Below are 26,909 nucleotides of genomic sequence, written 5' to 3'. Positions count from 1 at the left end.
TTTCACTAACGGAGTAATCTAACTAATTACTTTTCCCAGCGTCCTAACGCCGTTACCGTTACTGACTATAAAATGTGGCGCGTTACTTTTAATTCAGTTCACTCTTCAATTCATGAGAGCTGACATAACCTGTGCGCCGGTAACGGGAAGTTTTTGAGTAAGGCGAGCGCAGCAGCTCTCCACCGCCAGTGGCCGCCTGCATGGACTACAAATGCTTAATGCATGATGGGAAATGATGTCCTGTCCACACGTGCATCGACAGCTGATTGGATGGATAGATAGATAAATAAAGGAATAGATACGTGTTAGAGGGATTGTGTGAATCTTTTAATGAATGTTAAAGAGTTGGATAAAGTTCAGTTTATGTTGAAATGAGAGTGATTAATATTTGAATACTGGGCAGAGAATTACAGTGTATGATCAGAGAAGCTTAAAGGTTTTGTCTTATTTTACATGGTTTACATTTGAATGCCTTAGTTTTGCAATACATTGCAATGATTTTTTTTCAGTATTATAATGAAGAAAATATTTGAAGTACAGTTGTCTGAAATTGCGTGACATGTTGATTTATTTGCACTTCAAATAACATTTTTTATATATTTTTTATTTTTGATACATTCTATAATTTACTCGTAAACAAATACAATATAGTGTCAATCTGTTAAAGTGAAATAAATGTTAAAGGTTCACATCTGTTGTGTTTTTATTGTTTTAACATAATAAGTAACGGCATAGTTACTTTGCCTAGTAACTAGTTACTTCACCCAAAAAGTAACTGAGTTACTAACTCAGTTACTTTTTGTTGTAACTATAACTAATTACATTTTTGAAGTAAGATGCCCAACACTGTTCATGACCACCAGGGGCTCTCTGTAAGTATTTATTTATATTCGACCCGCCCCCCCCCCACTTTTTTTTTTTTTTTTTTTTTTTGCAGAAGTACAACTCGAGTGCAGTCACTTTTACACCCGAGTTTGTACTGTCGTCAAGATGGGTGATTTAGATGCACACAAATATTTACCTTTATTATTATTATTATGTGTCATTTCTACAACTGGGGAGCGACCTCGTATGATTTTCACTGACAGAGGTAGGTTAACCCTGGGATAAGGAGCCTACTTCCTGGGATAAGGAGCCTACTTCAGTCTACTCTGTCTGGAACTAACATTGAAATGACGCTCCATCCTTTATGGCAGATACCACAGTAGTGAGCCGGCGGTTGCCTCCTGCACCTGTCCAGATCCTATTGGAAAAAGAAAATGTAGTGACAGCTATTGGAACAACACAGACACGCCTAATACAGTTTATGAATCAACAAACGGTTTGGAGTTTGCATGTCTGATATTATTTGGGTTGGGTTTAATGTAAGTGAGTTATATTTTATCCTTTGTAATTATAGCAGATTCCTGTGGACCTCTCAGTGGAGTGGGATGAATGTTCTAAAGATTCTGCCAACACTAAAGTACGCCACTTCACTAGACTTTCTATACAAACTTGTGCTTTTATTTCTTGTTTGTATCATGCCAAGCACTTTTATACATGTTTATAATTTAGGTTTGCATTTACAACTTAACTGTCATCCTTAAAAGACAAGGAGCCAACCAAATGTTTGCCTGTGGAAATAGTGGGACAGGTATCACATGCTGTAACTTGGTACGAACGTTATTCAAGTTGCATGTAATTTTACTGTATGAATTTAAGACCTGATCTGTGTTTTCTGTGCAGACTGTTTCAGAACATTCAGTCAAATGCACTCCTTCTGATACGGTGAACAGTATCATAGAGCAAAAGAGACGCTCTATTGTTATGGAACGTGAAGCCTCTGCTTTTGTTGGTAAGTTTTCCCACATACAGCAAAATCTTTATGCTGGCCTTAAGTGCTACATTTTTAATCGTCTTTTGTATGACTGAAAAAGCTGTATTTGCTCTTTCTTAATTGTAATATCTGTCTCAGCTCAAAAGTTATAAGTTCAGAAAGGCACTGGAATTCATGCATCCTTCCACTTACTCTTGTCAAATGTCGCGGTTACTGGAGCTTAAATCCGAGGAATTTTAAACACACTGCAATTTAGGAGTTGTAATTATTGTGTTTGTTGTTTAGAAAGTCCAAATGCTGCTGGGCTCTACGTCGCATTCTCTCGATCTCAAAACTTCATAACTGGCATTTACAGGTTTGGAAAACACACTGTCAGGCCAGGTTACCATGTTGAAGGTAATTTCCATAGTAAATTTTATGGTGGTAGCTGAACGTTCTTTCATACAGTAAACATATCCATTTTGCTTACAGAGCAGCACTATATTGAATTAATACTAAGTAAACAGGAGCGTGAAAATGATGTTCTTCAAGATAAGATCTATGGCTTTTACAACGAGAAGAATAAGGACACTGACATGTACAGTGACATGTGGAAGTCGTTTGTTACGCAGATTTGCGTGGTAGGTATTAACTATTGCTTTCCATACATGATTTGATACTAAAAATATCATCCTCTACTATGTTCCAGACAGATAATGGTGGTCCTAAGAACAACCTGCAGTCTACCTGGACATCCCAGCTGAATGCCCGTCTTTTCTGTGGTGACAAGGACCAGAAACAGCACTTCTCAGAGCTGGTGGATATTGCTACAGTAGAAGCTGACCATTGGCAGGACACAAGGGTCTATGGACTATTCAGAAACGAATGGTACACATCTGTCCAACTCTGTATTACTTATGGCATTACTTATGAGAAACACAACCTCCAGTTTCCATTATAAAAGTTAAGCTAACTGAAGCTGTGTAAGGTCAGGTCATTGGTAAAGAGGATGTTTAGTTGGTGTCTTGTAGTGCACCAGGTTCCTGTTTCAATACTGCTTATACAGTTACACCTAAAACTTGAATATTTTTGGTAACTTGCTACTAATACTTGTCACTTCCTATTCTGTTCAGGGGAATGAGTGCAGTGTGTGTATACACAATACAAGATATCAACCACGTCTTTAAAACCTCTCCATTCAAAAACTCAGAAATGCAACCGCATAGATCTAGAATGGTACAAACAAATGAGGAAGTAAGGTAGATGTTGCAAATGCTTGTTAAAATGTACTCTTGTTACCTCAGTGTGTAGGAGACAGCATGAAACTCCCGATCACAGTCCTGAAGCAAATAGAGGCCAATTCTGAAATGAAGAACTACATCGAGCCACAGAACAGTTCTGGCCCACTTCTGATAAGTCGCCACCACTATACTCGAATCACGGCTCACCGTCTCCAGAACCACACAATCCTGTTTATTGCATTGCGTGAGTAGTGCTGAAAAAGGCCATACAATAACTTCTGTTGTTCTATATGTATTTATGGATGGTTCATATTTATTTGATCACCAACAACTTGATATCTTCTTATTACACAGTTGATCTAAGGTTACAGAAAGTGATGTCACTTATATGTGTCTATACTTACTGTTTTCAAAGTGTTGACACCAATACTTGTGTAAACAGTCCTGATCTTGGCCCTGGGGAGGATAGAAACCAGTTTATTCAGTAAAGCAATCTCAACAATTATATTATATTTTGGATGGCATGGTGACACAGTGGTGAGAGCTCTTACCTCAAAGCAAGAAGGTTCTGGGTTCCACTTTTTGTACTCATGTAAGAAATCATGCCAGTATATTTAAAGTACTCTTCATGCCACCCGCGTGTCTCCTTGGAAATGTTATTGCTCTGTTCAAATGTTCCACCATATCGCATTTAACACCATTCTTGCATGCATCTATTCTTTCTGTGAATGGGCTCTCTAGAGATATGACCTGTATTTTGTCCTAGTGGCATCACCTGCTTGTCTAACCCAGAAGAGATAAGTTTAATGCCATTCTGTGGAACATTACAGGGAAAGCAATTACATCTCATGAAAACAAGTAGGGTAGAAAAGTTAAAGGCACACTGATTTGATGAGCATTAACCTAACAATTCTGGGCGGATATGTGTGTTATCTACTAGTCATAGGATTTTTCAAGTGAACTTTTCTTTCTTGTAAACAGATAATGGCATGATTCATAAGGTCATGCACAAGCAGACTGCTACAGATGCCATTTCCTATGTCATAGCTGAATACAGACCCTTTAACCACAGAGCTTTCATTGTTAACTTGGACCTACATCCTTCCACCGTGAGCGATAGCCACACAAATCTGTATATTGTCATACTAGCAGTAGCCTTTTATTAACTGCATTTATTCTATGGTACTGCAGAGGACGCTGTACATCGCCTCCAGGACGGAATTGGCCCAGATGGATGTGGCAAACTGTCAGGGCTATGGACACTCTTGTGAGGAGTGCATCATGGCCAGAGATCCCTACTGTGGCTGGAGTGAAGGCCAGTGTACCAAAGAGTAAGACAAGTCATCTGTATGTCCAAAACTTAATCAGGTGTCACATTGCTAACGCAGTCACGCATTTATAGAGCACTTAAAAACATTGCATCACATGTTTATGGTTAGAGTTGACTATAAACAACTGAGTTAGACAATAGGGTGACCAGATTTTCAAAAGTCAATAGTCAATAGTGGGACAGTTGGTATAAATACAATTAAAAGTGTAGCATTGTCCATTCTCGACTCACTTGTGTCAGTCATAATCTGAGGGACTTCTATCGGTGCATTTTTGGTCATTTTCAAGCATGGTTTTCTGTATTTTAGCTAAACAAATGATGATATATTGCTCTTTTACTGTTGGTAGAAATCAGATTGGTCAAAAATAGGGACACCTGTGACTATTCTTGAATAAAACAGGGAGAAATCAATGGTTTTGGATAAATTTACATGGGGACATGAAACACAGGGCTCAAAACTGGGATTGTCCTGGGTAAATAGGGACATCTGGTCACCCAAGACAAGACAACTATCTGCAGAATTAGCACTCCTTCAATTCAGTAGATAAACCTATTAAAGGCATACTATGGAGCTTTTCTAGTGGAGGGTTCGCCACCTGCTAGTCTCCACTGAGAAATTATTCTTCCACAGTATGGATTAAACTAATACCTTAATTTAAACAAGCATGTGGTACTACTTAGCTAGGTTATAGGCCAGATCTGCGGGTAGGTGACCCAACTTACAGTAAGAAGTATCAAGGCATTTTATGGACCCGCCACTGAAAAAGTTACACAGTGGACCTTTAATGAGTATGTTAACATTGTTAGTTTGATACTACAATAAGTAGGTCACATACTGGGAACATGTTTGCATGATCTCAACATTCAATCCAACCATGTAAACAAAATGTTTAAAGAATAAGGCAATGATTACAACGTCTAGGTTAAACTAGCTCACTCCAAATACAGTGGCACTATACTAGAGACCTTGTATTATGCATGTTAGACATAAATAATAACCTTTGATTGTCTGTTTCATCCTGCCTTTCAGTATTTCACTTGCTCAGCACAGTGTCTATAATTCCTCTGTGTCAGCTGTTTTGAGCTAAACAAAGAAAAAACATATGGCATGACATTCCTCCCAATCGGTTCACACAGCTCTGAGTAACAAAACCATTTCCAGAAAAGGGATAAGATGAGACAGAAAATGTACAGTCATATATTTAAGTAACCTTGTACTTAGACTTTCTTGTGTGCAAAAGGGGTGTGGAGTTTTTGATCATGGTTTGAAAATAGATGATACTGCCAGAGGTCAGTGTATTTTAGATGATAAAAAGCATGTGGCAAGATCAACCGTGTGAGAGCTCATGACTTAAGACTGCTGATGAAAATCCAAAATGTGATCACAGCCACATGCAAGCTGGATGAAACTACACATCACACATGTTTTCACTTTTTATTGCACCTTTACCTACTGATTTGTGCAACTAAGTGTCAGAAGTGTGGGTTTAATCATGGTTTGCAGAAGTGTGATTGCACTAACAGGAACTAGGTGAGAGGTTTTAGCTACTTGTTTTAGTAAGTTTGCATATATATATATATATACACACACACCAGTAAGTATTCTGTGACTTAAAATCTACGTGAAAATGCAATTTACTCATGACAGCTAAAAATAAATAGCTCAAGGTATGTTCAAAATTAAGTCAAATTCTTTTCTTTTTAACAGTGGGTCACCGCAGGACACTGAACACCTTGCCATTTGTCCCATTTTGGCTCGAATCAATCAAGCTAAAGGTATGGTAAATAGCTGGAGTTTTGTTGTTGCATATTGATTTATTAAAGGAAGCTATGTCCAAATATGCACCCATACGTTGATTTAAGATTACAGTTTACTATATTTTTACTGCACTGTACCAATATCTGTAGCAGATGAGTCAAAAGATGTTGTGAACAAGATCCTCATTCCTCTTGGTTCTCGGTACTTCTTTGAGTGTCCGGTGTCATCTCTTCATGCCAACTACACTTGGTACCATAACAGCAGCCCTACAGTGTCCTGCAGTGGAGACGAGCATCAGTGCTTTATGCTCATCCACAGTGTGAAGCCAGAGCAGTTGGGCACATACACCTGTGTGTCAATGGAGCAGGGATACAGACAGGTGTTGGCTCAGTACCAGCTCGAAGTGGATGACTGTGCTAATGGCTTTACTCCAGGTGCTCTGCTCTGGGTTTCTCTCATAGCAGCTTTTTTGGTCCAGAGCTGAAAATTATGTCATAATATACATACATTAATAACATAATTTAATATAAGTGTTTGTTTTAGCAACTTTACTTTTAAGTGTCTATCCAAATGCAATACATCAGATATACTGTGAACATGAATCATCTCGAGTTACTAATGTCCCATTGCCTGTGAAAATAGACCAGTAAATAAAGTCTTGTTTTATTTCTCTAAATATGTCCTTACAAGACTAGTAGAATGTAAACATGATTTGCCATTTCTACATTTGCGGGAAAGTTCGACTCAAAGGAAACACACTGACACAATGATAAGCTATAAAGTAAAACTTTATCATGACATACAAGTTTAAAGCCCTGAGAACCATATCTTTATATTACTAATAAGAACAAAACCGAATGTGTGTGAAAACCATTTTGGAAAAGTGCTCCTTAAATACAATCAGCACAAACCAGTTTTAACAAGCATTCACAAGTTTTGTCCTACTTTTGTCTGCTTTAATCCAAAAGAAAACTATAATATCAGTATATCATCATTATCATCATGTCATAATAATAACAGTACAAAAATATGCACAAACCCCACAGTTGAATTAATATACGGAGCATTGTACAAGCCAAAAACAACATAAAATTGATAAATGAGGTATTCGATAACCACTTGCATATGCACCTGTTTTACACAGATCAGGTTAGTTTTTAGACATTTGAACTGAATAAATTCCATCTGAGACAAAGGTTCTGCATACTTCACAGCTTCCTGAGTGACGAGACCTTGCTTGCAGTTACTGACGGAAAAAAGCAATACAACAAAAAACCCAAGTCAGTCCTAAGTAGCATTCAGCAAAATGACTGCAGCTTCTGTGAGTACTCGTCCCTCAAAGAATCAAATGCAACAGTTGCAATCGCAGCCCACTGCCCTGAGGTATCATGGTGTGACGAGGTAGGGGAGGGGGTGTTCCATAGACACTCACACCTGTGCAGGTATCACCCACACAAACAGTACAGCGCCAAGTGCTCTTAGCCAGCCGAGCCAACTGAATGATTGTTTTAGTAGAAGGAAACATTTGTAAAAGCTACAATCTACGTTTTAAATGTGTTGTGATCACTGGACTGGCTGTGGCACTAGCTGTAATGTTTTGATTGGTTTCCCAAGTATAGTTCCTGATTATAAGTTATTTATGTCCCATTCACTACTCATTCAAATTGACACTCACACAAAGTTAAAACACACATTCAAAGGCAGTGAAGCTACACTATCAGCCATCCGCAGTTTGCAGATCAAATTAGAAGCCAGGATATAGACATTTAAGTAACAGGGCTTTAGTGATTTAGCCCAACTGTTACCAAAACCATGATTTACATGAAACATTGAACACAAATAAATAGTATTTCTATGCAACTGAACAAATAGCATCTGGTGTTAATAGTACGATTGAATTGCCTCAAATGATTATTCTCCAAAGGATTAAGCTTGAAGAGAAAATACAACCCAGCCAGTTGAGTGATGAAATCTACAATGTTCAGATCTCACCCACAACTACTTTTAAGGCAGCGACTACTATATTCTCATTTACACAATACAGTCATGTGTCATACATGGTGCTGACGTGTACATAAATGGGTCTGCACTGCAAAATTCTGAACAATCCGATGCTAAATGGCATAAATACAGTCTAATAAAAGCAACAAGGCCGCTCAAACTGAGCCCGAGATTTCAGTTAAATGCCTCACATTCAACACGGATGTGGCCAGCCCAATGTATAATCTTAATATTAAAAACTTTTGAAGTAATATGCTATATTAACTAGATTACAATCTAGTTTTTTTTTGTTTTTTTTCAAAAGGGGTACAGAAATCTAGATAAAATACAATAATAATGACACACCAAGTATGTCAACTCAATGAAACTTACCAAATCCCACCCAAAAGTAAAAAAAAATTGTGAAGCTTTATTTTCTGGGGAGGAAATTTAAAATCAATAGATGATCTGTTCTGCCTTTATGTGACTGCCCTGTTGTGGGTCACAGCAGCCCATGGTAAACCCATGGTAAGCCCATGACTGGCCTGGGTAGACATGATTGTTTGGGGCATTTAGGATTTAGTACAACTGGCTAGTCTTTGGTATCTAGCTGTGCAATAAACAGAGGCAAATAGTGACCAGAGCAAATAGGTGGCATACCACTGATCAAATGATTGTACACATGCATATCAATACATAATCGTTGTGAAGAAAGACGTGCCAAGCGATGTTCACAGTCAGGTTGGTGAGAAGATTGGTGTTTTGACCCCATGACCATGAAACAAAATCCTACACTTCTGTATTAGTCAGTGAGGAATTAATAAGATTTCCTCTTCCCTGATTCAAATCCAGGTATATCACTTGGACATTGCAAAATTTAAGAAACAAAGTAAAGAAAATAGACAAAACTGGTGAAAAGGGAGCAGGCATAAAAACAAGTCATACAATGAATGTGGAAATGGAGAACAAGCGCTCCTCCACTTTAGTTTGGTATACAAAATGTCCCCAAAACCAGCAGCAGTGCGTTGCTATGTTCACGATAGATCAGGAAGGATCTCCTTCACAAGCTGGGGTGTCAAGTCTCGGCGGCTCTGCGGCCACATGAGGTATGTAGTGCGGCTCTCCTTTTGGGAGAGTCTGATGAGGTAATCTTGAATTGTGTGCGTTCTTCAGGTATGACCCTTTTTAACATAAAGACGCCTTGTCGTTATCACACTGCTTCCTGAGAAAGCTGCCCTTTGTGATAGGCCAGTAGAAGGTCTAAGAATATACAGGTTAAATATGCAGCTGAGTGACATTCAGTCTCTGGACAGAGAGGAGAGCAAAACATGAGACAATAAACTTCAAAGTGTTATTGGCCAATTAACTGTGCATACTACTGAGTTACAGAGAGCTATATGGACCTGCAAGAGAATAAATCTTATGTGGCTCTCTACATATAATATGCCATACACAGCTAACAAGAATTAAATATCTGGAAGCTGTGTGCAATGCATTTTTAGTTCCATGATCAGGGCGGAGGTATGAAAGTTGGAGGTATGTAATCTGCTGGTCCACAGCATCTGATCATTTCTCAGTTATGCTCAAGGCGACAGCATGTTAGGAAAAACTAAATTGCCAGTTCAAAAGTTACTGTAAGTAAGTTCTACTGGACCCGACTTCCCCTGATTGCATTTAGGTCAAAAAGAATACAAAAATAAAGTTGATTCGGGTTAAATATACTACAGCTCCTGAGGTAAAGACACCACTGCAGGTTACTTGATTTGAGGTATGTAAAAAGAGAAAAAACTAAAACAAAATCATTCTAAAACACAAAGTCAAAAAAGATGACACAATGGCAACAAACAAACAGACAGTCCTAATAAAAGTTTTCAAGTTCAGTTGTGAAACCTGTCAGTGGATTTTGGCTGAGATGATTGTGTCTAACTTGTATGTTAGCATTAGTATGTGGTACTTGTGGCATGTAACGTGTGTATCAGTGTATGTAGTAGGATAGTGTGTGCGTTTGTATGCTGTGTGGATGAGTGCATAGGCGTGCTGTGTTTGGGCACATGTCTTAATATTCTCAAGCTTTGTGATCAAAGTTAGACAGCCAAGACTTTGACAGGGTTGATGAGGTAATTGTTGTGCAACAGTTAGTTATTCTTTACAATTTCTCGTGGTACTGAATATTCATGCTGGACCTCGAGATGGAAGAGAGGCCATTCAAATCACGGAGATCCCCCAGAAAGAGGCTCAGCAGAGCCAGGACCCTTGGATGAAGAGGAGGACGAAGGGCTGAGGGTGTGAGCAGCTGGAGCAGAGAAGCCAAAGCTTGTGCCTGCAGCAGCAGGAGAGCCAGAGGCAACAGCAGCAGAGACCACAGGGGCAACTCCAGTCTTCTGGGCAAACAGAGTTCCTGCCGGATAGAGAAAAAACACCGAGTTTAATTATATGCACACACTGGAAGTATAGCCACCACATAGACTGACAAACCTGAATAGGTTGTGCCATTAACTTCCACTGACACAGTGATGCTGGCATTCCCATTGGTGGAAATACTCAATGACATGTCCTGTGGCTTCTCTTCTAAGGAAACATTAATAAAGAACACTTAACTACACACCCGTTACGGTAACTGTCAAGACACGGAGACAGGGCCACTTTGATACTCAATAAGGAGGAAATGTGCCTTGTCCAAAAACTAGTGTTACTGGTAGTTCTATGTAACACTGACCTCTGGCAGTAATGGGAGGAGCTGCGAGCCGAAGGTTCATGGGCATTTGGGAAGCCATAGCCAAAAGATTGTGCTGGAAAGCTTGTTGCATGAGACGCTGCTGTTCCTCCGCCAGGCGAGCCATCTTCCTCTCTGGTCCCTCCACTCCACCACTGGTCTCCAGCTTCTCCCTCAGCTGCTCCAGAGTGGCAGCTCGAGCCAAGCCCGCAACTTGCTGCTGCCCCAGGGCCAGAGCCATGGAGGGTCTGGCTGCTATGATGGAAGGGGTCAGGTCTTCTGGGAAATGTCAAAGGATTCAATGTAACAATGCAAAACAAAAAGTTTTCATTTCACTAAATTAAATTGCAAAGCAGATTCTGAATTCAGATTTTTTTTTTTCTTTAGCTACATGGCATAATAATAAATAACTAAATGACATCTAGCAGCATAACAAAAACAAAAAAGTACACATTTGTCGAAAGATTATATGTCTATGGCTTCTCTTAAGGTGCATGTACTTCATCTCTGCAACAGGGGGCAGTACAACACTATAAAAAACTCATCTGAGCTTCAGAATTTCTGTCAGTCTGGCTGTACTTGTTTATAGGTCAAAGTTGAAGTTAAAAATAAATAGGGCTTATGAAAATATTTTACATTTGTAAGAATATCTACCTTTTTTAAGAGAGGGCCCTGGTGAAGGCTGCAAGCCATTCAGGGCTCCTGCTGCCCCAGCTCCCAGAGCAGAGAGGTGCATCTTGGGAGGTGAGAGAATATGGGGAGCTGTGCTGGGTGAGGGAGAGAAGCGGAAAAGGCTGTTGCTGTAGCTGGGACGACGGCCTTCGCGGCGGTTACTGTCAATGGCTGCCTGAAGCTCACCTGGAGAGCTCAGCCCTTTCCTCTCACATTCATAAGGGTAGAGGTATTTCATGTACCTTCAGAACAAATACAGTAATTAGAAGCATTAGAACACATCAATGTAACATGTAATGGCTTTTGGAATTGGTCACTACCTGAAATCCAGTTCCCGACCAAGTTTAGCATTTCATTTCTTAGTAAATAAATTGATAAGCAGTTTGCGTCACCCTCATGTTTATTAACGTATGTTTGTACCAAATGCCAAATACTTACGCCAAATACTGACATATTTTGTAACAGAAAATGCAAGAATAGAAAGGCTACTAGAAGTTATTCCTCTTCATAAAATATATATATATATATATATATATATATATATATATATATATATATATATATATATATATTGTAAATCAGCACTAGCAAAAGTAAAGTGCACCTGGTATGTAAATAGTACGAAACATATTTTGCATGCCGAGTACATCCATGGGGTCTTGATCTACAAGTATGAATAGTCAGAGCGGAGGAATGTTTTTTCATGCAATAGAAACAGAAACTATTATGTATGCTGACTGCATAATGGTGGAACAACAACACTGGAAGATCGATACAAAGTTAAGAGCTGTATCCATTAAAATGATGCTACACAACAGCTCATAGACATTAAAAATACATAAAGGTTCATTAGGCACCCTGCTGGCAGACTAGATGGAGGTGTTACATCTGCTAAACCTTTTCTTTCATGAGGCAGATACTTTTAGCTGGGGCTTGGAGTAAGACCTGTCAATCAGACCCCACCTTAGTCATGGTGAACTCTGACCCAAATCACGCCAATAAATCTATACAGATCAATGGCCCTATGTGTGATGTAATGGATGCAGAGATTGAATGTGAAAAGGGAAGGCGGCCAGGACAGGAAACAAACTTGTGTTTAGATAAACACATAGTACTGGCGTGTATACGGAGAAGCATGTGCCACACACAAATCCTTATACAGTTGAGTGTATGGGAAATACACACGGCCATGAAGAGGCTCTTTGTTTCTGGCATTCACACTTGTAATGTGCCTTATTTAAATTAGGGTTTGCCTGAGATTAGCCCTCAATCGACTCTTGAGTGAATTTGGCAGGGTGCTTTGTGTGGAAGGCGTAGAGACTCACTGTGTGCGCAGGGTGAAGGCTGCACTAGTGATAGAGGTAGGCAGGTTGAGTCCTTTTGTAATTTCTCTCCAGATCTTCTTGTTGATAACTTCCACGAGTCCCCCCTTCTCCGTCACCAGTTTATACAACATGTAGAGATCCAGGACCTGCTTGGCCATGATGGGGATACGATTGACCGGGGTCCCTGCAAAGGAGAGAACACACAAACGCACAAATCATTAGCAGGCATCACATACTGAATAGCTTGCACATGCATAATTAAAGGCAACATGGACTAGTACTGCTCTGGTGATAATGGAAACCATAACCCAAATTTTGTCAGGTATGCACACTGCTGAGACATAGTGGCACCTAGCAGGAAATACATAAAAGGCAGTTACTGTGACAAGCGCAAACATAAACGACATTATCCATTTCAATCTTTTCACATTCTCTCGACCATTTCCGTGGCAGCTTGAGACAGATCTGAAAAGTATGACAAGCCCAAAAATTAAATGCGCATGTGTGTAGGACTGTGCTATATAACAAAACAAAAAAAAGTTTATCACAAATATGTTCCTCATATTGATAGATCCTAATTTTAGATTTTATTTTAAATTATTAAAAGACAAAAAAATAATTACTTGACCATAAACAAAACTGACCTTGAATAAGTATCCAAAATAGTTTCAATTCAACTCTAAAACGCATACTTTTATTGCCATAATATACCTCACCATTAAAATGCCCCAAGCATATCTTTGAGAATTAGAAATGACAAAATCTCTATCTTGATTCAAATTGGATTAATTGCTCTACTGTTCGGCCTGTTAGATTTGCCTTGAACACATATTAGCCCAGTTAAGAAATCTGGCTTGACCTGTAAAAGGGGATTCGCAGCAACACAAAGCAAAGCAGCTCTAGACTTTTGATACAGATGCATTAATCTTGTCAACAGCTTATCTGCACTGAAGCTTGTGGAAAGCGTGCGGGTGGGGGTGGCAGGGAGGGAGGGAGAATCAAAAAGTGCAATGTGCGACAGTGTAAGCATGGAGCAGGCAGCAGGGACTGAGGATTGTGACGACCTGCTAATCCACAGGCAGCGCTAGGTGGGTGAGTGTGGGGGGGCTCCGGGATAGGCCAGTATAATGAAGCTCATTTAGAGGATTGTACTAAGTAAATCCACACCCCTCTTCTGTTAGTACGGCTGGGCCCAGAGTAGGGGACTCGAGCAGATTTGCCCTCACTGTTAATGCCAGTCAATCCCTCAGCCCCACCACAGGCTGCTCTTAACCTGGAACTGGACTCATTAATGACTTTGTAAAATAGCACCGTGATTAGGCCATGAAGATTAGCCCTGATTCATTTTCTTAAGTTAGCAACAGTTCTTTAATCCCTGCGCATAGGGGCCTGCTGGAACACATGGACATGCATACGAGCGGGATCAGGGAGGTGTTGCTATGCTCCCGAGGCATTACGAGGCTCTAACCAGGCCACATTATTATTGTTAGTTTAATGTATAAGCTAGCTAATAGGGTCTTGTGTATCGAAATTATACAGTATAGAGCAGCAAGAGGTTGGAGCGATGTCCAAGTTAAATGTTTAGATGTTGTTTAAATCGTATTTATATTGATTCATATAATAATTAATTGAAACTGAAACATAAACATTAACATAAATATTAACATTCAATTAGACTGACACATAAGTTTGAATGTCGGAAACTTTATGACAAATCAAACAGAATTTACAATACCTATAAAAGACAATTTTGTCACGTTTTGATTTGTATCTTGATACATGGGTAATGATATTAATAAAATTTCAGTAGTATGCCTCAGAAGAAAAAATAAATCTATATCTATTATTATTATTAATAATAAATGTTAAAAATATATATAAACATGTAATATTTAAAAGTTCATTGCTTGACATAACCCTAGGAATAAGAATGACAAATGCTAACAAAATTAAATGTTTCTTTTCTGAAGTAGGGTGTGTAAGTATTGAGCCGTACGAGTGATGTGAAAATCATATGATTCATTATTGCTATTGAGTAGTATTATTGCATCCCTAACTATCAGCATACAGATTTTTATCAGTACACACTGTAACATGCTATTCCAATTCAATACTAAATGTCACTAATTATAACAAAAGACATGACATAAAACAGCTTTTAAGTGGTATACCCAGTTTAAAGGACGCAAGTGTAGATGCATATTTCTATTCAACATAATTCTATACCTCAATAGCCACATTACCTGTGGAAATAAAAAATGCTAAACAAATGATTAACCAACTCCAGGATTGGTTGGAGAAAAGACCATTGTCAATAACTTTTCCTTGCAAATCTAATTAAAACATGTATAGTGGTTTTTGCCCTCCCTCACACCTTTGTCTTCAGCCATGTTCGCGAACACAGAGCCACCTAGAACCATGTCAGTTATTTAATGCAGCATGAGACATCAATCCTTCATCAAACAATTAGTACAACTGCAGGGGTCAGAGATCAGCCAGGGGTTATTGATGTGTGAATTAAACTGCAGGTCAGCAGGAAGCCATGTTTTCATACTGGCCTGACCATGAACAATGAAGGGACAACAAATGAGACACAACAGCACTAACCCCAGAGTGACAGGCCAGCAGTTAGTTAGACCTTAATTCATGCCCAACACATTTTTATACTCCTATTTTAGCGGCTCACCGGTCCAACCTGTTTTAATGCATTGACATGGAGCAAAACAACTATAGTGTATGCTCTGAAACCAAATAGCTATCTATACCTTAAGCACTCGAGAGGCTTTGAAACCTAAAGCGGCATTAATTAGTGCACACGTGACCATCGCTTCACATTCCTACACCTTCTGACCACATGTGAAAGCCAGGGGAAAGCACCTTTGATAATGCTGTAATTGTCCAAAAGAATCACATTTAGTTAGCCCGAGAGTTGCCTAATTTGAGAGAATCAACAAGAGGCCAGCCTTTGGTGTCCAACATCTGCACCATTTCCAGCCCTGGAGACATTTAGACCAACAGGCTTAATTAGATGGGCCCAAAACATCCCTTTTGAACACAGGAGCAGCTCTCCTTGATCATTTTTGTCCAAGCGCACCACCAAACCACAGAACAAACAATGCTTTTTATACATCAGCCAGCACAAGGCATCTATTGGGTGTTTCATCTCTTAGTAAGGCTGTGATTTGTCCATTTTGTCCATTGGGCTGCTCAGAGCCAATCTGTAATTGGCTGCAGGCTTCACCTCCCATCATCCTTTGCCCCGGACTGATTTTTCCCCAGGGACAGGGCCATCAGGATCGTAGTGATTAATGGCACCAGGGGTCAGAGGTGGCTTTGGTGGGAAGTGGCACGGCTGAGGGCCCCAGAACCACTCCCTAAGTCCTTCCTCAGACTTCCACTGTGAACACAAGAGCCACGCAGCCACGCTTCACATGACCAGACGTGAGGTGATAAGAGAGGCAGACAGCATGGCAGACAGAGAAATCGGAACAAAAGCTATGAAAAAAAATTTAGCTTTTAATTCATGTCTATGAGCAGTAAAAAATATATGCACAACATATTTTTTAATAATCTCCTGTGTATGAGTCACAAGCACCTCCAGATAAAAGGGCCAACTAACTAGGCTTCTCTGAATTAACATTTGTCCCCTACTATTATATAGCCTTCAATTCCAATGTGAGTAAAAAGGGAACAAGGTCATTTTATGTGACCCATGACCTATTTTTAGCAGGAAACAGCTGTTCACATTAAAGGCCTTCTATAATAAATCAATTGGAGCCTCTGACATACTTGTAAATTAAATATCACTGACTTTGCATGAGGGGCATTTTTTTAATTATTAAGTGACAGAGCGGCAGCTTTGCAGTGGACAACACCGGAAATTAATTTTTTAACCGGATACCGCAAGTGTGAGGTTTCACTACCAAAAGAAGAAAAGGTTTTGTTTAAAGGACAACCAAATTAGACCAACGTAAAGATCATTCCTCCTGAACAGACATGCAAAAAATCTTTAGTCAAATTGTATTTATTTTAAAACAGAGGTGGGCTTTTCGGAGTCAAGGGCAGTGGGGAAAAAGAAAAGAGCGTAAAGGAGGGAGGGGGGACAAAGAGTCAGGGGGAGGTGTAGTAGCCAGCTGGAGAAAGACTGGATTACTGCTGTAAGAAAGGTGTCAGCCAACACAAACAGTCATTGGCCTCATGGCTGTGTCTTGAGTCATTTCAGAGGCCCTCACCTTCCATGCTCCCACTTCAACTGTATCTCACGGTCACAGTAACACATATTACGGATAACATTGCATTTTCCATTCATTAATGTGTCACAAATACTCCTAGGATGGCACCATTTTCATTCAGGCAGAGAATCCCTAATGGGGCTGACGAGTGTCTGGAGGCCACATGCAGCTGTAGTTTACTTTATGTCAAGCGGGCCCTGGCCTGTTGCGTTTATGTTCCTACTCTGGGCCAAACATATTGTCAGGACCCTTGCTCTACTCAGCGACACGTTTGTTTTATTTTTAATGCATGGCAAAGGACATAAATGGTCAAAAAGCCCCCGGTGTATGGAATTTGCTATCTTTAGTCCAGGCAGAGCCACCACTCGCATGACGGACCAATTCATATCAAGTGTTAAGATATGTCCTGCCGCGTAAGGAAAAGTAAATGTAACATTACACTATAGATGCATAGCTATTCCTAGCTGCTAAAGTCGCAGCTAGTAGTGAGATAGAAGTGATGGACAGGCACAGTCTATATATGATGCAGGTCAATATGTTCTGTATGTTTTCTAGACATGGGCTCTGCAATATCAATACTATGCAATTAATGGGAATTGACTGAGGGATAACAAAAGAATTTAAAAGGGAGGAAAGTAACTTTTTGATGTTTTTCTTTTTCCCTTTTGCACTGGTAATGCGTTATATGTTATTTAAAATGTTATTAATAGCATTGTTACAATTTTGATACCCCAATAAACACAAATAATTGTACTTTATTATACTATGTGGACTTATAATTGAGATTATTCTAAAACTATTCAGGAAAGGTAGCATTTTGTTCTGTTCTTTCAATTAATATCTGATTTTTAAACATTTTTGACAACCCTTGTACTAACCATTGATTGTTCTTTTGATTGTGTTTGCTTACTTTAGGTAGTTTGTGCAGCCTCCTGTATGTAATTTCCTCAGTTTATTGAAGTAAAAGAATGCAGTTTCGATTCTTCCTGTCTCCTTGACGATCTCCTCTGTCTTAATAAAACAGGCGGAATACAAACAGGGGGAAAGAGCAAACACCAAGTGATGAATAAGTGGCTCCAAAGCTATAGTATTTACAGAGAAAAGACAGCGAGAGTGGGTTACTAGTAAGAATTATTACAGCAACAAGCAGCCAACCGCTATAGTGAAGAGGCTGAGTGTAGTGGGCAGTGTTTGTGCTCAAGCCTCCAGTGTAAAACATTAGGAAAAACTGGCAGGGCTCCAGAACAGAAGCTATAAATCTCTCTGGGTGGTGTTCACACACTTGGGAGGCCAGCCACTGCAAATAATGACACAACTTGAATGACTTGATTTTCCTAGTTTGGTTGCGTAATATTAACTGCATTGCCGTTTGGGATAAACAGTTAGAAATAAGGAAAAATAGGCTTGATGTATACAAAACGATGAGAATAGTAGAATACATGACCTGAAAGGATACCGAGAGAGAAAAAGAGGGAGAAATTTGACACCTCGTGCGTGGGTCATGCTGATGGGTCACCTGGTGAAATAGAGGGGGAGGGGATTGAAAAGGTTGGATGGCGAGAAAAGTGAGATGGCCTCTCCGACTGTAACCCAAGTCCCATCCCTCCTCACAGAGCTGCCGGATCAACTGTCTGGACCCCAATCAACACGGGCAGATTTGGAGCCAATAGAGATAGATGGATGGATGGTAAAAGGATCATATAGATACAAGGGGGTGGAGCCTGTGTTATGCTACGTGGCCATTGAGTTTGTACCAATGAAATCTGAGAGATGTTCAAAAACACTTCAGTTAATTACCTCAATACCACAACCCTAACAGTATTTTGTTCAGTGCAGTTGTATAAATAGTACAAAATAAAAACACAATTTTTCTTTACTGAATGCACTAATTTCTAATTTATTAGATTTCTGAATCTGTTCATATGACCTATGCTCTAAATTTACAAGTGACTGGAAGATCAAGTGTGTAAAGTAATACTATAGCCTGGCCTTGTAAACAGCCATTTCTGATCACAGTAGAAATGTCAAGAATGTATATGTCACAGCAACACCACAATGGCATGTTGCATGCACAATAGAGGGAGGAGCTTTGACATTATGTGGGCTATAGATTTGTGTGATTAGGCTCGAGTAGTAGCAGGTTTTCCCAGCATAGTGGAAAAAAACAAAATGTACAAAATAAAACGTGTCAGCAACTGCCATTCTTCTTGTGCAGTTCTAGCGTCAACAACATTAAGGATTCCACATTGGGTTTTTTTTGTTTTTTTCTACACAATATAAAACACAACCCCTTTCAATCAATAAAAACAAGGATTGACAGATAAAGCCATCAGCTGACGAGTCCCATTTGTGGCCCACTAACACTGATCAATAAAGAAGACATCAGCTGATATAAGCCGAGAAAAGAATAATGTTTGAACAGAGAAAGCGAATGGGGGTTGTCCAATAGACCCAGCTCTCATCAATGCTAATTACTTTGTGTGTTTCTAAATTACACAAGTGTTACTAGGAGATGTCGCTAAAATGGAATGCAGGCTTATGTCGAGTTGGAAATGAGGTCAACAGCTATTTCTGTCTAGTGGGTAAATAAAGTGTGATGCTAATTCATATACCTATCTCTGTCTTGTTTTCTTTATTAAAGTACATAATTCTAGTACATGCAATTTACCAAAACCTGGCAAAGGTTATCCGGGTGCTCTGCAGAGTTCTATAGCAGCACACTTTTGAAACGTTTCTACCAATCAAGCTGCTTGTTTTATTAGACCTCTTTGCACGCAGGTCTCTCGCTGTGTGGCTTATGCAACTGTTGTGGAGATGCACTGGAAGTGAGCTCAGGGCTATTGTATTGGTGTACGGCTCCTCTGGGGGCTGTAATGCATTTCATACCATCCATCACAGGGGTGTGGAGGCCAGGAAACATCGCTTCAAGAGCGCACACAGGACACAGATGGAGAAGTAAGGCACAAAACTCTGGGGGACTCTGCCACTTAAGAGACTTTTTGTGCAGACAAATATATTTAAATGTTAGCAGACCCAAACCAGTTTTAGAGAACTGGTTTGGGTGTGCAACATATGTTTTGTAATGGGATGGAAATGTGATTATCACCTTTGCGTATGCATTGAACTGAAGGTGAAACAAGATGAATAGACTGGGCAGCACTTGTTATTTTTACTGTGACCATTGACCTCACTGAGAAGCATGAATCTGCTTGAAGCCGGTGCCTGTCCTCCTTACTCAGTTACGTACAAGCATGTGATTAAGAATCTTTCAGCTCGGCAGCTTAGAGGCTCAAATCCCCATACAGTATGGTCGTAATTAAAGATGGACAACGCAGGGGCCGTCTACGGCACTGCAACAATCTGGCCGAGTGCCACAGGAAGTAACAAGAAGGTGGCAAGAGGGTGGGAGGGAAAAGAGCTAAGTTTAGTTAAAGCACAAAATAATAGGCTGGAGATTTTAATCTGATGGGGACTCACAAACACACAGAAACAACACAGCAGGAAGTGTGCCATTTCCTTTTGTTTTCAAAGACGATTTGGGCAGAGCCACCATAGACGCGGACATTTTTAAACTCAACTATAATTTACCAGTCAAAGGGTGGAGTTCACCACAGGCAGAGATAATTTCAGGTCTCAGATAAATCATTATTGCAACCACTAAATCTTTGATCACATATGCAGGGGAGGATGCCAAATAAGCATAGTTTTGCCTCTTCTTCAGGGCAATGATTAGTAACCACTGCTTAGTGGCTGAATTCACATATCATTTAGGCTCCCACCCTTTCCTGGGACGTAGTGCTCAATGCTCCTAGTGCGTTATGGTATGTTATGTTGACCATTTTACTGTCTGGATTATGAGGCCAGTCTGCTCTGCTCCCTGACAAAATGCCTCCACCAGCAGAGCTCGTGATTGTCTTCACAAGCTGGCCAATGCCTTCATACCTCCCATGTGAAACCCTGGCACCTAGCCTGCCCTCATCTCCTACTGTGGTTTTCCGTGATGCTTCCTTTTTTCCTCCTTTTTCACACATGCAGACACGCGGCGCTCTGGCACTTGCTGGCTGTCCATCAGTGCTGGGCTGGTCTATCAAAAAGTTGGCCTCCACTTATTTGGAGATCATTAATCATTCGGTGTAGGACAGGAGGCCCCTTAATCCAGTCCCCTCCTCCACCAAGCCTTACTCAAGCAGGCTGCAGCGTGGCCCACAGCCCCTATCCCCCATGGCGTTATCAAGTTTCAGCGGTTGTAACTGTAGCACAATAAACAGAGGGGGAAGGCAAATGAGTGGAGCAAGAGGAAGAGGATGGAGACAGGCAGATACAAAGACTTGAGACGACAGAATGCAATTTCCTCATGACATTTCATTGGCGCATTCATTTTATGGCAAACAGACTTGGGCTTGAAAACAAATCAACTATACCAAATCATGAAAATGTTCAAATTAACACAGAATAATTATGTTTTTGCTGCAGGCCTATGCTGCTGCCACTTTCCAGAAGTTGTGTGGTATTACTGCTAAAGAAAATGAGGCTGTATCAAAGAGCCAGAGAATGTTCCTATTGTAGTGTGGTGTTTGTACAGAGGGCCCGCCTGTTAGGGGGGCTAGTGTTAGACCGACCGGGGGAGTAATATAATGCATGCATGGATCCCCCAGAGCCCATTCACGCTGTAATTGGTGTGGACAGAGCTCTTGGTGTCAGCGTTACAGCCAGAAGACTTCCTCTCTTGTCCTGCTGAGATCAAATGCTTTTCACATCACAAAAACTCACGAAACATCTTCATAATGAGTTTTATGTCTCTTGTTCCTGGAAATTCTTTCACTAAATGTGCCATGAGGGTTTCAAAATACATAACCACAACTCATGAAGTAAACACAGCAATGGCAGTGCAATCCACCACTTGCACAACCCACCTTGTTATTTCTGGTTAATATGCAAACTGTTCAAAATGACAACAAATGCCATGTGGGACTTTCTCAGGCTTTTCCCTCCTTTCACCCCTCCTTCTTGACTTTACCGAACAGGAGCCTCTGTCTCTTTGGCTCTGTCCATCACAGGCTGTGGTCATTAATCATCTCAAGTGGACAGCACTGACAGGCAGTTGGCTGCATCACTCTTTTATTTTCCCTTCTCTGCTATCATGCTCCTGTAGCTCCCGCAGCCACACTCACTGCCCCAAAACCCCCATGTGCCTGCGCTGCCTGTGGCCCGGTGTCAAACCAAAACAAACAATCACACATCTGCTTAATCGAAATCTTTGACGTGGTTAATGCCCCTCTCTGCGCTCCCAGTGGGTCAGCTCTGTAATGGATATGATGATGTTGGCTTTCTATCACATACAGTCTGCAGGCTGTTTGGGAGCTTGCCCATGCAATTCAATATAACTGATGTCTCAATTTAGAGTGAACATTTACAGCTAAACTTTGTGAGCAAGAAGAATTGTGTGTGTATGGAAATACAAGATGAATGGGCAAAGTAGTTTAACAACCCGCTCCCCCTCCGACCTTACACTCTAGTCTGGTGTGACAGGGGAGTTGTAAGCTATGAAATAAGACACAAAATGCAGAGCGCATCAATGGCCTCCTTTACCACTGGACAGGATTTAGGACAGCTGCTAAAATTCCTCCAACAAATGCACACACGCATGCACACCCCCACACACACCCCTGCACACACACACACACACACAGTTGCCTGTTTTTAAGCGCAAAGGCAGGAAATGGGAATCCCTCGTAAGTTTTCCTTCCGCTGTTCCTCTCAAGGCCTGGAGGCCCCATACTGAGGTGGGAAAAGCACTTCTCCATTTGGCTTTTTTAGAGCTTCTTGTAACATTAGGGAATAAGCCCTTGTTTTTATCTCAATATAAGTTCATATAAATCATCATTATTTTAGCCTTATATACATTTTACTGGGTTAAATTGATATTAATAGTCTAAATGGGAAATTTAGTTATTTTAAAAAACTATATAAAAACATGACAAAAACATTATTCACATAGCGTTGCAATTATGTTACAATCTAGTAATTCTCGCACATGGAATGAACAACAACCACATACTGTACAACCGATTTGCCACACCTTAAAACTCTTAAAAGGTGCATTTATCCTGCCTTCTTACAAAAGCCACAAACAAATGACATTAAATTATAAAGGCACTGCATTGTAAGTGCTCTCTCATTAGGAAGTGCAATAACCTGGAACTTGAAAAGGAAGGCGGGGGTAAATACATTGTAATCAGGGTGCCATAAATAAGAGCTTGGCAGGATTCGCTTTTTATCTCTGATACTCCTGGCACTGGCTGCAAAGAGGAAGGCGGCCAAGCAATTTGCTCCCACTCTAGACTGTGAGACAGGAGAGGTCAGCCAAGTGTCTCTTGTTATATGGGAGGGTGAAGATCTCGCACTGGAGTAGCTCAAATTATAGCCTTCAAACCTGGGCAGTTGTTGTATTAAGTCTCTATAGTCCCTCTCACAACCTTCATGCCGCGTCTGTTATTTTATTTCACCTTTCAAGTGTAATGCATGTATTTAATGCACTTTCAACAATTATGTTTATTACTCCAGCTAAGATGGTCAGTGCTCTGTCACATAGCAGTTACAGACACTTCCTTCCCACATTTCACATTTCATTTGGCTATGGATTCATGGCCAGTTGTATCTTGCAGACATCAAATCGTGTGTGTACTCTTGACAGCCAATTATCTGCTGTCATGTGGCGTTTTAGTGAGCTTGATGGATCTCTTTGTCTGACCAGCCTGAGCCCGGGGTCAGCCAGCCTCTGCTGGCGTCTGCCACTGGACAGAGATGCTAACAGGATCCTGACAGAATGGCCCCCTCCCTCACGCTGACCCTCTTTAATTCATCACCCTCCAAACAAGACCTGTGGAGAATGGTCCTCTGCAACAGTACATGTGCTCACAGGAATCCCACACGCACATACTCTTTTACATAGCAGTGCCCATCGCCCAGGTGACCAACTATGAAGTACACAGCTTGCACACAGACGAACCAGCTACAGTCACCCATCAAAGCTTGCCAAAACATGTACTGCTTAAGTATGCACTACTGTAAAAACACTGTGATTCACGGTGGGAGGTATAGCTTGGCCCATCTCACTTGCATGGACACAGATTTGCCTGATTGATGATGGCGGAGTGAATTAGTTGCTACGGCTAGAAGGGTCTTAGCAGTGTCAAGGAAGTGTGGCGTCACTGATGGCTACTCGCCAACTAAATTAGCATTCTGCCAGAGGTCTTAGTCTCTGATAAACCAAAGTACTGGGAATAAAAAGAGGAAAGCTATTAACACTAATGAACATCAAGCAAGTCAAGAAACTACTCTTACCTCTTTTCTGCATGAAAGTGAAGAGGTCATCCAAAAACTCCTTTCTTTTGGGGTCGTTGTCAAGCTCATACAACTGAAAGTACAGAGAGGCAGGTTGGTACAATATGAGTTGACTGATATTTGTGATGATGCTTGTCTCACTATGATACTGTCAGCCTTAACAGTGACATTAAGAATTCATGAAATGTAAAGGGAGAGTGGCATTATACATTGGATGAAGTGAATATTCCTAAATGTATCTCCCTCTTTGGTGACACATGGATCAACACATTTTAAGAGCAAGTTAGCCTGTGAGAACATCATTGCACCCTCACCTTTGCAAAGTCTCTAGAGGCTTCTCCTCTTCCTCTGCTACTGTCTGCTTCATCTGCCCACCCAGCACTCCCATTCTGAAATAAAGAACACAGTTAATATATTTAAATAAGAAAGTTCAGCTCACACAGGATCATGGGATGTCATGGAATATTTAAAAATTATATGTCTTTGTACATATGCAGTATTCTGCAACTGAATTTCCCATGTTGAAATTCTAAACTTTGGACAAAAAAGTGATGAAAAGTGAGTGACTCTAGCCACTGCTAGTTGCTACATTCAAAAATCTGCAACACAAACAACAGCAGAGTCATATGTCCATAGGCTCAAAGAATGCAGTTTTCCAGAGGTTGGAGGAGTAACCTCTGGAGTTATTGTGCCCCTGAGCTTCCATGCCCCCCTCCCCCTTCATCCTCAAACATCTCCATTTGACCTAAACCATCTGCATCTGGGCCTGGCCTGCCCTGCCCCCACCAATGTCTCCCAACCCAGCTGGATACAAGGGCCCCCCATCCCTCAATCTTAACGCAGCTGTGACGGGTGGCCAAGTTCATGCAGTGGAGCTGGTTGTCAGGGGCCAGGGGAGGGGTCTGGTCAGTAGCTTTTTGGCACACGTGCACACACACACACACACACACACATGTGGAGAGGCTGATCATGGCTCTGTGTATGTTTGTAAGTACAAGGAGGGGGGCATGGCCCCACAAGACGGGAAGGAAGGAAAATAGGGGCAGAAAGGGGTGCACGGTATGTGCAGAGCAGGAATGTCTCCTAAAGACAAAACCTATAAAAGCATCAGGAATCAAAACAAGATCCATTTGGAGGGAGACGTTAATAGCTTCAGCCAAGGCTCTAGTTTCATCCAGGAGCCATTGGTCAGTGGCAATTACAGGGTCTGAAACAAGAGCCAGCAGGCCAAAGGTTGTCAGGGCCCCTGAGAGCAAATCATTTTCACCCTCTCACTCCCAACGTGTAACGCTTGTCAACATTCATGCTTCCTAAACAACTACTCATCAGTCTCAAGCCTCTCTCTTGTGATAATTACACAATAAGACCCCTTTCACAGAATGTTCTGTAGTAATATGATGATAAAGGAAGGGAAAGATGATGGAATACAAAAACAAAAAACAAAAAAACCTGTCAATATGTAATCTCAAAAATGCAATCAAGTGGCAGTTGTGCATTACTTAATAACCTACAGTAGTACATGTTTATAGTCCTGTAAAGTTCAATAAAGTATATCATACATCTGAAGACCTTTGTACATTAGGCCACTTCTGTCAACCTTTAACCACTATAAGGGCTATAGCAGGAGATAAATCCAATCATGGCCATATGCAGTGTGATCCAACATCATTTACACTGAACACTTTGGAGTGCTATTTGAAAGACCTTGGACAGGCAGCAAATTAGCCTGCTTCCTGTAGGAAAAAGGGTTTTATAAATTTACATACTCCAGACACCACAAATAGAAAGCCAGCCAGATACAGTATGTGCAGGACATAGGTGCTGGTTAACAGGCCTGGTTAACAGAACTGTTAGGGGAACACAAAAGTGTGTTTACCCACAAACGCACACAGTTCCCTAAGGGACAAGTGTTGTGGAGCAGAGGGGTCAAGGTGTTTCTGACATCAAGACACCAAGCTCACCTGACATTACATCAGCCCACTTACAATGTATTTCTACAACAAGTTAGTTTTAGTTTGAAGTATGTAATTTAACTAATGTTAGTTAATGTGTAACTAATATACACATTTATATGTATCTCTTTGTTTATTTATACTGGCAATTCTGTAGGTAAATAATGTATAAATAAATCAGAAAACCCCAAAGGGGTTGTCTGAGAAAGGCAATAATCGGAACATTGAGCAGTTAACCATGAATAGACATGTTGGCTCTTGAATAAGGCCCTTGGTCAGCAGAGGAATGTTAACACTATGGTGCTTTTTCACTAGCTTGAGTAGTGGATACCACTGTTTTGGGGACAACTCCTTATGATTAGTCTCCTGACCCCTTCATCAGCAAAACCCCACCTAGAAATAAGGTCCCACACCACATCAGCATGTCTGTCTGCCATACACATATTTATGTATTCACATCCATACCATGTTTGTACACAGACTACAGGATTAACTGCAGCCTTCAGTGCTCTTATGTTGTTAGCAGGTTTACCGGCCAGGCGGTGGGCTCCCTAATCACATTATGG

At 40.7% G+C, this 26,909-nt stretch overlaps 2 protein-coding genes across 3 annotated transcripts in view; one reads left to right on the top strand and one right to left on the bottom strand.

Moving 5' to 3' along the window:
- The first annotated feature begins 978 nt into the window (after positions 1-978).
- LOC117393866 (semaphorin-7A-like) lies at positions 979-6,624 on the top strand. Its single transcript, XM_055230372.1, has 14 exons — positions 979-1,090; positions 1,197-1,321; positions 1,400-1,462; positions 1,555-1,653; positions 1,726-1,834; positions 2,102-2,212; positions 2,288-2,436; positions 2,505-2,683; positions 2,929-3,031; positions 3,100-3,280; positions 4,018-4,145; positions 4,228-4,367; positions 6,075-6,142; positions 6,278-6,624. The coding sequence occupies exons 1-14, from the start codon at positions 1,072-1,074 to the stop codon at positions 6,607-6,609; spliced, it is 1,806 nt and encodes a 601-aa protein (XP_055086347.1). The 5' UTR covers positions 979-1,071; the 3' UTR covers positions 6,610-6,624.
- A 271-nt stretch (positions 6,625-6,895) lies between these two features.
- LOC117392318 (AT-rich interactive domain-containing protein 3B-like) overlaps positions 6,896-26,909 on the bottom strand; it is a 34,853-nt gene continuing 14,839 nt past the window's right edge. The window contains exons 3-9 of one of the 2 annotated variants that reach the window (XM_033990381.2): positions 24,706-24,780; positions 24,392-24,464; positions 12,816-12,999; positions 11,473-11,732; positions 10,822-11,097; positions 10,581-10,673; positions 6,896-10,503 (exon numbers count right to left, since the gene is read on the bottom strand). In XM_033990381.2, the coding sequence (XP_033846272.1) occupies positions 10,316-10,503; positions 10,581-10,673; positions 10,822-11,097; positions 11,473-11,732; positions 12,816-12,999; positions 24,392-24,464; positions 24,706-24,780 (1,149 nt within the window). In that variant the 3' untranslated portion in view covers positions 6,896-10,315. The remainder of the gene's footprint in view (positions 10,504-10,580; positions 10,674-10,821; positions 11,098-11,472; positions 11,733-12,815; positions 13,000-24,391; positions 24,465-24,705; positions 24,781-26,909) is intronic. The other variant, XM_055230363.1, reaches the window with a different exon arrangement.

This window comes from Periophthalmus magnuspinnatus, chromosome 3, assembly GCF_009829125.3.
Source record: "Periophthalmus magnuspinnatus isolate fPerMag1 chromosome 3, fPerMag1.2.pri, whole genome shotgun sequence".
NCBI lineage: Eukaryota > Metazoa > Chordata > Actinopteri > Gobiiformes > Gobiidae > Periophthalmus > Periophthalmus magnuspinnatus.
Note: the sequence above shows the minus strand (reverse complement) of the source record. Positions and strands in the feature narration are given on the sequence as shown.

Bases quoted from the DNA above. Each gene is read 5' to 3' on its own strand.
- LOC117393866 (XM_055230372.1), top strand. The intron at 1,463-1,554 runs GTACGCCACTTC...TTTATAATTTAG, and splicing joins AAGATTCTGCCAACACTAAA to GTTTGCATTTACAACTTAAC. The intron at 1,654-1,725 runs GTACGAACGTTA...TTTTCTGTGCAG, and splicing joins GTATCACATGCTGTAACTTG to ACTGTTTCAGAACATTCAGT.